The sequence below is a fragment of the Coccinella septempunctata genome, chromosome X (assembly GCF_907165205.1).
Source record: "Coccinella septempunctata chromosome X, icCocSept1.1, whole genome shotgun sequence".
NCBI lineage: Eukaryota > Metazoa > Arthropoda > Insecta > Coleoptera > Coccinellidae > Coccinella > Coccinella septempunctata.
Genome location: NC_058198.1, coordinates 5303120 through 5316642, shown reverse-complemented (window position 1 = coordinate 5316642; position 13523 = coordinate 5303120). Strand labels below are relative to the sequence as shown.

General features: G+C 38.0%; 1 protein-coding gene and 1 long non-coding RNA gene across 3 annotated transcripts; one reads left to right on the top strand and one right to left on the bottom strand.

Annotated features, from left to right (window-relative positions):
* The first annotated feature begins 386 nt into the window (after positions 1–386).
* Positions 387–13321, top strand: LOC123322120. 2 transcript variants are annotated; one of them, XM_044909963.1, is made up of 10 exons: positions 387–897; positions 8074–8325; positions 8440–8577; positions 8700–9171; positions 9560–9812; positions 10231–10435; positions 11392–12164; positions 12217–12316; positions 12523–12859; positions 13080–13321. In XM_044909963.1, exons 2-10 carry the CDS (start codon positions 8086–8088, stop codon positions 13229–13231), a joined length of 2670 nt encoding a protein of 889 aa, XP_044765898.1. In that variant the 5' UTR covers positions 387–897; positions 8074–8085; the 3' UTR covers positions 13232–13321. The 2 variants fall into 2 exon arrangements, with proteins under 2 accessions (XP_044765898.1, XP_044765899.1); XM_044909964.1 differs by lacking the exon at positions 387–897 and adding an exon at positions 6964–7120.
* LOC123322126 lies at positions 9539–10192 on the bottom strand. Its single transcript, XR_006539053.1, has 2 exons — positions 9751–10192; positions 9539–9691 (listed from the first exon to the last, which is right to left on the bottom strand). It is a non-coding gene; the product is annotated as an uncharacterized LOC123322126 (long non-coding RNA).
* Positions 13322–13523: the final 202 nt, after the last annotated feature.

Below are 13523 nucleotides of genomic sequence, written 5' to 3'. Positions count from 1 at the left end.
GGACAGGCTTTGACAGGTTTATAAATGACTTATGTTATTATAATTGAGCTAATAAGGAACTTTGTTTGTTCGATTCGTTTATGCATTTTGTATCCTGGATTTCGCAGACAAAAAGCGGGCCTAATAATTGCCTGGAAGTGTACATTTCAAAATATGATGAACCATATGTTATATAATTGAATGACCAATCTACGAGTGGTATTTTTCAGAATGATTTGTGGAAATTTCCGATCTAAACTTATCCGAGAAATCGGTATACTCAAACAATAGTTCAGAATTGAGTGTATCAATTCAATATAGAAGCGTCCGAACGCTTGCTTGCGTAGCATATCTTTCTTGCAGAATTCTTTCGTGTGTTTTCTTCGAAGGAAAAATTATCGAATTCACAGCTCCGCAAGAGCCGGCGCTTGTTAACGAGAAGAACACGAATTCATCCACGCCAGGCGAAAATCTCCGACGACACCGAGATCGCGTTTCTTCTTCCGGTCCGCTGAAAACCATCGGAAACACTGGCGCGAGGCCCGGATCCGATACTCCGGCGGCCGCCGAAGTCGCTTATTACACCTCCGTTCATTCAGCCAAAGTCCCCCTCTGTTCGAGTAGGAAGAGTAGTAGACACCGCTATGCTATGATATCTACGATTTTTACCTGAGAGCAAACTGAAAGTACCGTCGTCGATCAGTGCACGTCGAAAAGTGTTAAACTTGATCCGCGTTGCGAACCGCGAACTTTAGTACAGAGTGACCGAAGGGCGGACTACGGCAGTGGTGCGTGTTTAAACCCGGAAATAGCTGCGGGAAAAAGGTCGCGCTCGGACTATGTGCCCGAAGAGATGTAAGCGCGCCTGGCTGACGGAAGCTCCGACCATTGGAATTTACATTTAGTCGCCTATTTCATGTGAGTTTTTGGACATGTTCTGTACAGGTGCTGCCGCGTCAATTTTCCCGACTTCTCCGTAACGTTGCTCCGAGATGACCGCCAAGAGAAGAAAGTTTTAATTCATGTATTTGACGGGAAATAACATAGCACTGAACTTTCCTAGCAGAGTTCAGGTACACGCTATGGGAAATTACATAAAGTACCGATGCATCTTCGCTCATTTTTCCCACTCGAAATACCGAATAATGAACCTTCGATCGTTCGCACTCCTAACGATTCGAATTGAATCGAGTCTTTAGACTCTTTAGTATCAAAAACAAACAGAAAATTTAGCGAATAGAGGGGCCAGAATTTTTTCATAACCTAAGGGAGATCAGATTTGGAGAAGTGTCGTATGAGCTTCAACAGACATTCAGATTTCATTATTTCCAAAATCATCGAAAATTTCCATTCCAAACAAACACTGAAACGATGGAGAAGTGCTGAAGTGAATTGGGGAGATTGATCAAATTCATAGCCAAAGTGGTAACCCATCCATGTACTGATCACGACCAACGCTGCTTCTTCCCCCAATATTTTCAATAAAACAAATCTGATCAAGTTGAAAACTGATAATTGGATCTGAAATATCGTTCAGAAGGTTCGTGTAAAATTTGACCATCATCTGGAGAATATTTCCTAAGATACAGGTTTTTTTTTCACGTTTCTATTTCAATTTTTTCAAAATTTTCGAGCGACACAATCTTTACGAAATTTCACACAAGTCTTCGTAACGGTACTTCAGATCTTCTCAATAAGTTTCAATTCAATGAGCTTCATGCTCTTTCGAATATTGAAAAGAAAAGTCGAATGCTTATAACTCGGTCACAGTTTTGCGGATTTTGTTGATTGACGACCTTTACCTGCGAATTCGGACCCTAAAGCTACCCTGAAAACTGCAAATTTCTTCTCCAGAAGTATCCTTCAATCAATCGAACCAATTCTATGTGTTTTGAACGTACCTACTCACTTTCAAAAAGTGTAATGAATATCAATGTGCCAAAAAAATTGAACTATTGTTGTTCCGTTCCATTCAATTGAAGAAAACACTCAGTGAAGTTTTTTCATGTACCGTAATATAAAATAAGGAAGTGATCGACGGAAATACATTGTAACCACAATGGTTTTTTGTTATAATTCAATAAAATTACTTCCTTCTGGAATGAACAGAAATAGTAACTATTGAGAAAGTAGTATGAAGATGGAATAATTCGGCAGATAACTCCTCAAACGAGACTTTTTCAATAATTCAGATGCTAGAATATCAACATTAGTTACACTGAAACTGACTTCATTGACTATAAATTGAAAAAACGAGGCAACATCTATAACAATAAACGAGCAAACTTTTAATTGCAATGACCTCCAGTATTTTATATCCCCCAATCTCCAAATCGGTACAATAAAATATTCATACAAGTTTTGTAATCAAAACTCCTACTGAATAAGCAATGAAATTCCTACCCACAAACTCTTATATTAAGGAAAATCTATAAGCATGTTAGATATCAATATTATTTATCAATAGAAAATAATCGTGAAAACGAATTGCAAGGTGCTATTTGTTTACGAAGTGTATTTATAAGAACTTAAATTAGAAAAATTTTGGAAAACCTATTCAAATGACGTAAATATAATTTTTCAAAAAATGTAGAGCGCAAGTCTCTAACTTGGAATAGATTCAGTAAAACAAAGACAGCTTTTTTGTGGTAAATATTCTCGAATAGGTAGATTATTGAAAAACAAAAACCTGTCTTTGATTAACTGAATTTATTCCAAATCATGACTATCTCTATTGCTTTCAGAGTAAAAGTTCTGAAATTTCTGCTCTTATTTGTTGTGATTAAACAAATTGACCTTGATACTGAGAAAATCTTCAGAAGTCAGAACAAATTATTCTTGGCCTGACTGATGAAAACGACTATTTGAAATCCATAGTAGAACTTAATTCAACAATAAGTGTCCTTGTATTTTTATCAATGTAATAAATTCTTGTGATTCATTGAGGTGCAAAAATAGTTTCCATTGCATCAAAATCCAATTCCAGAGGAATGAAGTTTGTATTGAAAACTGATTACAATGGCCAGAAGTTCAATAATTTTATTCATAGTATCACTGATACTTCACATAACATCTCAATCCTTCAGTTGATCAAATTAAGAATGAATCGTTGATCCATCAGAAAGCTTACGCGTTTTTTGGAATGTTCTCATCAAATTTCGCCGAAGAAGCACTCTTAAAATTCGATAATTAATGCCTATGCATCTCATATTAGTCACAGGTCAGAACAAAGCCGGCATTTACATAAATTAGGAATCAAGAAACCGCCTAGTGGCACTCGCATTCTGAAAGATGCAAGGTCACCTGTCTCGATGTCATCTAGCTCTAGGCTCTAAAAGTATGTATCAGCGAGAAAGTGAGAAAGCGGCATCAGCAGGACCGCTCCTATACATAGCAGACGTACTGGATCCTTTGTAATTTTTACTTTCCCACATATTTTAAGTACAAACGCGTCTCTAAATGAGGGGAAAGTACTTTTATCGGACCTTTGAATTTTTGCCGCTTCCAAATACGGAGAACGTAAAAGTAGATCGCAACATTCAAAGAACTAATTTATATCAAGTTGAGATGAAGAAATTTTGCGCTTGAAACATTCATAGGGTTTTTCGACAGCCACTGGATCAAGTGACCGAGATAATTTATTTTCAAAGAAACAGCACGTATAAGTTAAACTGTCGTGGTCAAAAATGGAGAGGAAAAACTCTTCTTTTTTATTGTGTCAAATCGTTCCCTTTTAATTATGCATTATCATTTCAAAGAAGAACCCAAGATATATGTACTGAGCATTTTCACTTGGTTTATCAAAGATATACATAATAATGAGCCATTCTTTCGTATTTTGTTTCATTACTTTCTCACAGACTCTTACAAAGTGAACTCTTATGACATAGGCTAGTGAAATGATCTGAGAACAATGGTCTCTGTATCTTGATTCTGCAATCATCACGCTGATAATGATAATTGGTGTGAATCTATGCGATTTTACCAGTTCTTTCTCGAAAACAAGGAACAAGGTGTGGAAATACTGGCGTTATTTGCATTCTCAAATTGAAATCTCATGCAGAAGGAAGAACATTATTTTTTTCTAAAATTTAGTCAATCCTCATGGTCCGAAATATTTCTTGTACACCGTATTCTTCAGGACCAACTAAAATTTATTAGCATAATAGTATCTACATTTGGATATCCGTTTGATTCTACTGAATAAATGAATAAATTAAAGGAGCTATATCGTATTTGTTATAACGATTATTCATGTTCTAACAATCTGCATGAATGCAATTATTTCATCGGTATATTTATAACCATCAGTTTTTGCGATCGCGTTCGAAAGAATATTAAACATTGAATTTTCATAAACATAAGTACATGTTCGTCTTTAACTTGGAATACATTCAGTATAGATGATTTAGGGTAGGTATATTGAATTAAAAAATGTTTATCGTACATGTGGCAAACGAATGTCGGTTTTTGCATTAGCCAAATTGTTTGGCGACCAAAATCTTTTCGAATAAAATGCGACAAATTAACATCCGTTATTCGAAGTCGGCATTCCCTGAACCAGCAATTCGTCCAGCGAATATGTTAAATACCTTCCACACTTTCTCATTCAACAATAACACAATAAAATGCAAATGCAACTATTACATTTGCCATTAAAATATTCAAATCGTCGCCGAGTTATTTGGGTCAGAAGAATAGAGAAAAATCCGGAAACCAAAAGTGTGTGACTCATTCGTTAAAAATCAACGTTCGAATTGAGGATTTAACGATTTCCTCCACGCTTCTAAACGGCCGCGATTTTCCAAAATAATCACGTTTTGTCACGATTTCTCCAACGTGCTAAATAATACGAGAATTAGCAAATGAGAGATTTCCATCGAGACATTATCATGTGTACGAGTTATTCCTGCAGCCTGAAGGCGTTTTCACTTGGAAACATCCAGGTTATATTCGCAATTAGAAATACAGGGTGTCCAAACTAAAACACTTATAACACCGTCATTGATTGCATCTAAATAGTAGGTACTGATTTTAGTGTTTGTGTTTTCTGTTCTTGGAGGAAATCGAACACCAAGTTTTCCAAAAAATATTGCATATGCGTTTATTGAAATGAATTATCTAAATTAGTGTTCCAAAAATTCTAAAGAGGTTATTCGTTCGTTCAGATGATATTGGGCCTTGAAGATCTATGTTGCGAGAATGAAACAATATTGACTTTAAAAATTTGCTTTATGCCAAAGTACACATGAGAAATCTCGTTTTGGAATCGAGAAAGGATTAAGTGGTGAGCTCATCAACATAACCAACAAAGAAAGTTCAAGCAAGGAAACGTCGTAAATCTGATAGTAGTAACAGTAAACAGATTGATCAAACAATAGCAGCAGGGAAAAAGGCACAGAAAATTTAACACTCTGGTGAATTTTCAATGTCTATTTATTACTTTTCCTTGCTTTCCCTTGATCGAAATGATAGATGCAGCTGAAAAGCTGTTCCAAACATTTGAAAAAGACTCAAATCCTTTTTTCCAACTCAACCGTATGGTAAACATGGTTGAACGTATCGAATTCAAATTTTGGGATATTTACCAGCAAATTGACAAGGGTTTTATGATAGTTGCTACGAATCAATCTGGTCCAGAAGTCAGTTAATGCAGTTTAGAGTGGAATAAAGCGTTCGAGTTAATTTCAGAATATTCCGTTAATCCAATATGGTGGAGTGATTTTATTATGATATAAAATCCCTACGATTTTGCCCATATCAGTTTCATATTAAATTACCCGCAGGAAAGCGCTATAAAAGATAAAAAGCATAGTATTCCATCGAATTCTAGCCTGTTATTAAACTCGAGACAACAACAGAAACATAAGTTACGATCACAATAACCGGCATTATGAGAATTTCCATTTGTTTCGCCACTTTCTGAACGGGTCTAAATGAATCCCAAAAATATTACGTTCATATCGACGTATCATCAACATCACACATTGTTACAGAACAAAGAACTTTCACTAGCGAACGTTTCGTGTTATGTTCGAATATACCTGAAACAATACATATTTTTATACGTTCATTTTTACGTTCCTTCGCAAAAAAGAAAGTTCCCATTGTCTTCTAGAGGAACAACGGAGATAAATGAAGATGGTCAGTTTCCGAGGAATCAATAGAGAACCGAAAAGATGGTTCAAGAGGATGTCTGATATAACGGTCATTTTTAGTTCTGTTCGATTGCTGTTATATTTGAGGAGTTCTGCTTGGGCGACAGAGAGAAAAGGAAGATGTACGGGGGATATTGCACATTACCTCTAGCCGAAGAACAAGATGAATCACAAGAAGAAAATTCTAATCTATCATATACCAAATCACTTGAAGAAAAACCACTGCAAACACACAAAATTCTCGAAATCTTCAAACAGCAAACATTTCAGAGAGAAAACCAGCATCCCTGTTGTGCTTTTTCAAATTTACCACCATAGAGGTCATACGAGGCTGTTTGGCTTCCAGAAAAAAATTTGTATCCAGTTGTTTCTTGATATGGTTTAAAAATAGAAGAATCTGTAATCTCGAGCTACTGGTAGAAGCAATCGAATTTCACATCAAGTGTCTTAATTCTATCCAGACCGAGGCTCCCATATCGAATGCAATTTGTGATCTTCTGTTGCCATTGATAAATCAATTGGTTGAGCTCGAGTTATTTTACAGCTACTCAATGGTTGTTAAATATTCAGGTTGATTCGTAAGATCTTTCTCCTCTACAATCAACGAATTTTCTGATAAAACATTACTTGTTTTCCTATTGTACAAAAAGAACATGCCATTTCGTCTTATCACTTATCGGAAAACTTACAATGTGGCGTTTGCAATGGGCTTTTGTCCAAGTTTATTGCCCATTTATCTTTAAACGATCTCTAAGCTCTAGTAAGCGTATAATAATCTTTTGTTAAACTTCCACATTCGTGAGAGGTTTCTCTATACACTTTACAGAATAATCCTGTAGCCAATATTTTCAACATCCACTTCACGTCTATGAACGTCGAACGTTTGAATTTCCTTTTCAGTGGTGTTTCCAGAAGTGATTTTGGTGGGGAGGGGTGTAATTTTATATGAGAAATTCTGTAAGGTGTTTGTTGATATGAAATAGGTAAATCTTTTTTATTGTGATATAAGTCAATGTTTGAAAGAAAACTACATACTTCGAAAAGTACTCTCATTTGAAGGGAAATAAAATCATTTTTAGATATTTCTCTGAAGAGACGAACTGACCCCATCTTTTTGGGAAGTTTTCTGAAGTCAACTAAAGGAAAATAATTATTGTTTCTGGAAGCCAAGCTCGTTTGGTGAGTTCAGTAGTCATAAAGGTAACTGCTCTGATGTAGGGATTTTCCAAAGTCCAAAAATAACTGGAAAACGTTAAGATTTGAATTGAGGTGAGATTCTGATAGTATAGACTGTCATGACCTGGTCTATCGTCGGTTTCAAGACTGTACAAGTTCACCTTGTTTTCGAAATACTTTATTTACACTGCTTGATTTCATTATAGTTATTTAGTTGGCTCGACATCGGGGTCTATGTACTTAATTGAGGCAGTTCGCACAAATACGAATACCTGTTAGTATAACATCAAAACTGTCAGAATTTGAGATAGACGTGATAAAACGTTAACTTGAATCCAGTAATCCGATATTTTCTTCATTGAACTTCCGCGTAACGTCACGCTGTTTCGAGTTCCATAATTGTTTTAAATATAACTAGATTCGAGCGGTATTTAAGCATATTTACACTTAATAAAGTGTTTTTTCGTCGATTCAAATTTCGTTGAACCAGACAATGAACATCCTTGATTCTTCCGCGTTTTATTTACCTATGAGCGAAATAATGCTGATCTGAATTTCGCGAATTTTTTCAAGCCTTCATTTCAACATTATAGTTTTAGGAAGTCAACTTCGTGAAAGTTGACTTCTGCATCCTGCTGAGCCTCTCAACTTTCGAAAAAACGTTGCGAATTTCACAAACATGTTTCTCGAAAACTATTCAAGTGTAGAGGATACTCTGTCATGATAAAAAGTCATATAAGGAACGTGTGTTTCGTTATAGGGGTATACCGAGATGGGAAATATTGGCAGCCAGAATGGACAACTTAAATACAAGCCAGCAAATGCGGAAGATCTTCAGTGGCCTCATTCTTTCCCAAGAACTCAACCGAGATTCCAGCAGAACCAGATGAAAGTGCTTCCAGACAAAACGCCCAAGATCAGATTGAGGCACACTGAAAATGGAGAACTCTTACACAACAAGGGCACTCTTACGGGGAGGCAAATGCATAGTAGGCTGGGAGAAACGAGGGAGGTGGGTTTTCAAGAAGGAAAAAACAATTATCTATAACAAAAAATCCTTCTGGATTCGATATCGTAAAGAACTATTTTAAAGAAGGTCCTTGTGTGATTTCCACGATTTTTCCAGATCCAAAAATGTGAATCAGAGCCTCATCTACACCGATTGGTCAATACACGCCATCAAGATTCTTTCGAATCGGATAAGGAGAAGAAATTTAGGAAGAAATACAAAGCGCCTCCCCCACCGAACCAGGGCAATAAATTGGTGAGTAATAAATAAGTCAAAAACTCGTTAACTTAAATATTTTTCAATATTTGAAAAGATGCCGATCAAATTGAGTTGGAAAAACCGTTTTATTGACTGAAAAACTTTTTTTCTGAATTCAGGAGAGCAACCACGAGTACTGGGAGAACAGAAAGGAGACGCCGCCGAAACCGAGACTTTTCAAGACCAAAATCGAGAGCGAAAGGAAAAGATCCACTCCGGATTATCAGGAGAAGTCCGATTACTTCCAGTCGTCGCACAAAAACGTAACGGGCAGGGGGGAAACGGAAAATTCATCGGGACCCTCGTCCCACAGGCTCTCCCTGCCGGTCTTGAACGCGCCAGCCTGGGATTTCCAAGGGGAACTGAAGGAGGCCACTAGGAGATTGAGGAGAATCAGGGCGGACGATAGCGATGACAATTTGCCTCCCAGGGAACCATTGTCCGAGGAGAACGACAAAAGGAACAAGCTGAAAACGCTGGATCATCATATAGATAGGACGGACCTTATCAAACTGAAAAACAGCAATTTGCGACAGTTGAAACAGCTCAGGAAGGACGAAGGACACTCTTACATTCGAAATGATACGTCAGGTAAACAATTTCGTTTCGTCTTGGATGATATTCATCACTTTAAAAGAACTTCTTTGTCACAGGAGGTTTTCAATTCAAAATTAAAACTAAAAGCTGCATTACCAACCAGGAAATTTCGTCTTTTCCGAGAAATAAACTATGTAAATACCGTTATACCAAATTTTCATTAATCGATAACTAATTCAACTGAACCCCTGCAATAATATGTATCATATATATCAGGTATTATTCTTGAAGTGTGAAAATTTCGGCTGAAACAATTTTTTCTCGAACGCATTTCCAATTATCATTTAGGTATTGAAAAAATGAATCAAAACGAGGCAACGAGTTAAATGACAAATCAAAATGAAACAATGATTTCAACATACCCATCTTCCGTTTCTTTCAGGTCCTGATTCGCCAGCAGAGGAAGCTCCACCACCCAAGATCAAGGAAACGAAGACCGAGCCTCCAAAACTCTTCTATTTCGGCATGACATCTTCGCACAAAGGGATCCCGATCAGCGGGAATGACGCAAAATCTGGAAAGAAAAATTTCGAGGATTCCGAATCGTCCGGCGATCAGAAAAAGGATACTTACGATCATTCAGACCAGGAACTTAGGAGGAGGAAATCGAAGAGAACGTCTGAAACCACCAGCAGGTTCGTGTTCAATAAAGCGAAGTTATCGGATGTTCGAGCCCATCTGGTTACCGCATCATGGCAAAAACAAGCTTCTTTTTAGCATTAGTCATACTGTTTTCGAAACAATGAACAAGACAGAGCTCCTCAGTGTCGTACGGTTAATACCTTATCTTTATGGGTATTCATTTTATTCACAATTCAGAATCGAATTTCGTTGCATAATTGGATGTTTACCATTTTTGACTTTGAAAATTATGACATTACAATGGAAATGAAGACAGCATACTCTGGCCACTACACAAAAATGTTACGAATGTTACTATAAGCGGTTGCTTACAAAAAGTAGCTTGAAGTTCAGTGGTTTATCATACCAAATCCCTTCCCCCTTAATGATATATGATATTCTTGGCTCAAGACATGTTTTTTCCGATTCTAGGTTTCCACCAGTCTCGTCGACCAAGGAATACAAATATTCATCGGAGGAAAACGAGGAGCCCACACGTGTTTTTTCCATTTTCCCCGTCAGATCTACGTCCAACGATCGATCGCGTTCTGGAGATTCGGGAATATCAGGAGATGGCAGTCCTGCAGTTTACGAGGATAGCTCTGAGCCTCTGATGAATTCCAAGGATAATTCACAGGTACGATCTCAGCGATCGAAAATGAGATATTTAGGGTGGAGTTATACATCGTCTCCTGAGAAAGGAAACCAATCTCGACCATATGAACTCTGCATGAATCCACCCTTAGAAAATATTCAAAAATTCATCATTTTATTGGTTCCAAGCTGGATTAGAACGATATTGCAGGAAACTAGAGATACTATCATTTGGTTAGATCTTCTTGTGAACTTTTAGCCGGCAAAATGCCGTTGCCCAGGGTGTACCACAAGGAGGTAGTTCACATCACACCCCTTAAGTCATTTCCATTCGACAATAAGAATATGGAGGATTGTAGGTATTTATAGAGGTTACATTGCACTACGACCTTAAAATCTATTGTGTCCCCTATCAGAGCTATTCTTTCCACTACGTCATCTTACAGCTCACCCTCAAGTTCCAGTATCTGGAGTGGTTTCAAGAAGGTTACATCCACGTTCCTACATGTTTCTGGTCGAAAGCATGCTCACCGTTGTCTTGCAATGAAATGCACCCCACGAGGTGCATGGTCCTGAATTGCCTCCTCCTCCCCACAGAATCTGTAGACCTATTCTTATCAGGTGCTTCCTGAGGCGGCAATGCCCTGAAAGAAAGCCAGTAAGGTGGTGTAGCCATATGCTTGATAAGATCCAGATACTCATAAGATCTCGCAGTGTTGAAGTTCTTGAAATGATCCAGCCCTTTTTCCTTCTCCTGAAACTCATTTTAGGTACATTGTCCTATACCACAGAAATCTTCCGGGCCAATGAAAGTAGTTCCTTTCCTGGCAAGTGTGTTGGGCATTGTCATTGTCTGGCAAAAAGCCTTTTAACTGCACAAACTGAGCCCAACGAAGGTAACAGAGTGTCCAAGAATGAATGGACAAGCCTGAAACAGCTCATAGCAGACTTTTTCGTTGCTCTGAATGAAATGAAATGAAAAATATTTGTTCTTTCCAGTCCCTGCCACTGATCCTCGGTTGGACGCCCCAGCAGGACCTCGGGGACGACACGAGCTTCGAAGAAGAGTCCTTCACAGCCGGCGACTACGCCGACAATTTCGACGTGCAATCGAACCAGAGGCACGTATTCAGCCTCTCGTTGCCTCGAGACCACCACCTTGCCTCGTACGTTTCGGAGAACGTCACCGAGACCAATTTCGAGAAGATCAAACGATCGGTGTCCGGCATACTGAGCACGATGCACAAGAAGGAAGCGGAAAGCTCGCCGGAAAACGAGAAGGGAAACTGGTTCTTGAACAAATCGTGCAGCGATCTGATCTCTCCGCCGGCGCCGCTCAGCAGTTACTCGAAAACGTCGGAAGAGTTGGAGGATTTCCTGTCGCGAAGCACGAAGTTGAACACGGGGAGGATCATGTACTTGCCGAAAGCTGACAGGCCAGCGCGTCCCAGGCGGTACGAGACGAGGAACAAGCAGAAATACGCGAGGGACGATAAACTGGAGAGGCCTGCGTTCGCTAATAAGCAAAATTTGAACGAAACCAAGTCGAAACAAGTGCCAGAAAGTTTGCAAGATTCGCCAGTCATGAGCGACAGGAAGAATTTCAAGAAAAAACCGAAGCGATTCACGTTCCAAAGCACCATCAGGCAGATTGAGAGGAGGAGAATCGCTGAAAAGCTGTCCAGAGAGGCGGAAAAGAAGGAGCAGCAGAGACTTAGGGAGTTGGAAGTGATGCAAAAAGTCGAAAGGGAGTTTCAAAGGAAGAGGGCTAGGTTGGTTGAGGTTTCCCAGCAAAAATTCAATTCTAAAATATTATTTTTTCAGAGAGAAAGTCAATATCAAACAGCAACTGAGTAGATACAGCTATGAGAATACATTATTAGATAATTCTTCGCCTGATTCGAAACACGATTATGATTCAGCAGTAAGTAAATAATTATAGAGGTACATTTTCGTACAACAATTGAGTTTTTTCTAATTTTGAACCGAAAATGGTTAAATTTTCGTGGTCAAAATCAATTTCATGTAAAAAGAAGGTTAAGGGTAAGAATATGCGCCGATAGAGTTCGTTAAGGGTTTAATGTTTAAAAATATATTGAAATGACAAAAGTTTTAATTCCCTTTTTTCAGGTAGGAGAATTACAGGCACGATCTGAACCTGACGGAGCAGTATCGTCCTCGCCAACTTCATCACTAAGTCAATTAGATAACAAACGCGACCAGAAGAATTATCGCGAAAAGGACCATATGGACTTTGTAAATAACAATAGGGAATATAAGTCTTTTTCGGATAATTCAGATGACAACAGATCGAAATCGATAATGCAAACAAAAGTTTTATCGGAGTATAGACAACCACAAAGGGAGTACAGGGATTACCAGACCAGCAAAAAACATTTGCCTGACGGGGCGGATAGGCAAACGACAGTACATCCCAAAGTGACGTACAAAATGCCTAAAAGCAAAGGTAAATTGATGAATCTGGTAACATCGATCTTTCGAGATTCAATTTCGAAAACGAAAAACTTAATGGGTCTTATGCATAAAGAAGAGTATTTGCTTTTACTATAATACTGTCTTTGTCAGTTGCTTATAAAATGTATAAGTTCCTTTCAATAAACTGAAGTAAAAGCATTTACAACTTCTTTATGCATATGGCCAAATATCGTCAATATTCTTCGTTTCAGGCACATCTCGATACGATACCAACAATTACCGCAAAGACTTCGCTTATGGCATAAAGACCAAATCGGAAACTTCATGGCATCAACAGCCTGCACCAACAAAGAACCCACCAAATGATTATTATAGTCAGTTTGGACCTTTAACAAGGTTTTAGATTATTTTATCACATTATATATGTTTTGTTTATGTTATAAGAACTTTTTTAAAACTGTTAATTATTGAAATAAATTATTCCGTTTGTTGATTCGAGTTTAAATTGCATCTTTCTAGGCCAAATTCGGTCCAGCTATTTTTAAATTTACCAGAATTTCCGGCCTTTTTTAAAAATTCTTCTGGCGCTTGTGAATGCTCTGGGTCGAAGCAAGTGTATATACCGATCTTCTGATCCACTTCTAAGGATGATCTACATTTGATCTTGTTGCTGGGAGCATCTAGTGCTCTTCCTG

What these genes read in the sequence shown, in the direction of transcription:
- LOC123322120 (XM_044909963.1), top strand. Translation starts at nt 8,086, where the DNA reads ATGGGAAATATTGGCAGCCAGAATGGACAACTTAAATACAAGCCAGCA. An exon ending in GGCTGGGAGAAACGAGGGAG is followed by an intron (nt 8,326 to 8,439) that starts GTGGGTTTTCAA and finishes CGATTTTTCCAG; the next exon opens with ATCCAAAAATGTGAATCAGA. An exon ending in TTTCAAAGGAAGAGGGCTAG is followed by an intron (nt 12,165 to 12,216) that starts GTTGGTTGAGGT and finishes TTATTTTTTCAG; the next exon opens with AGAGAAAGTCAATATCAAAC.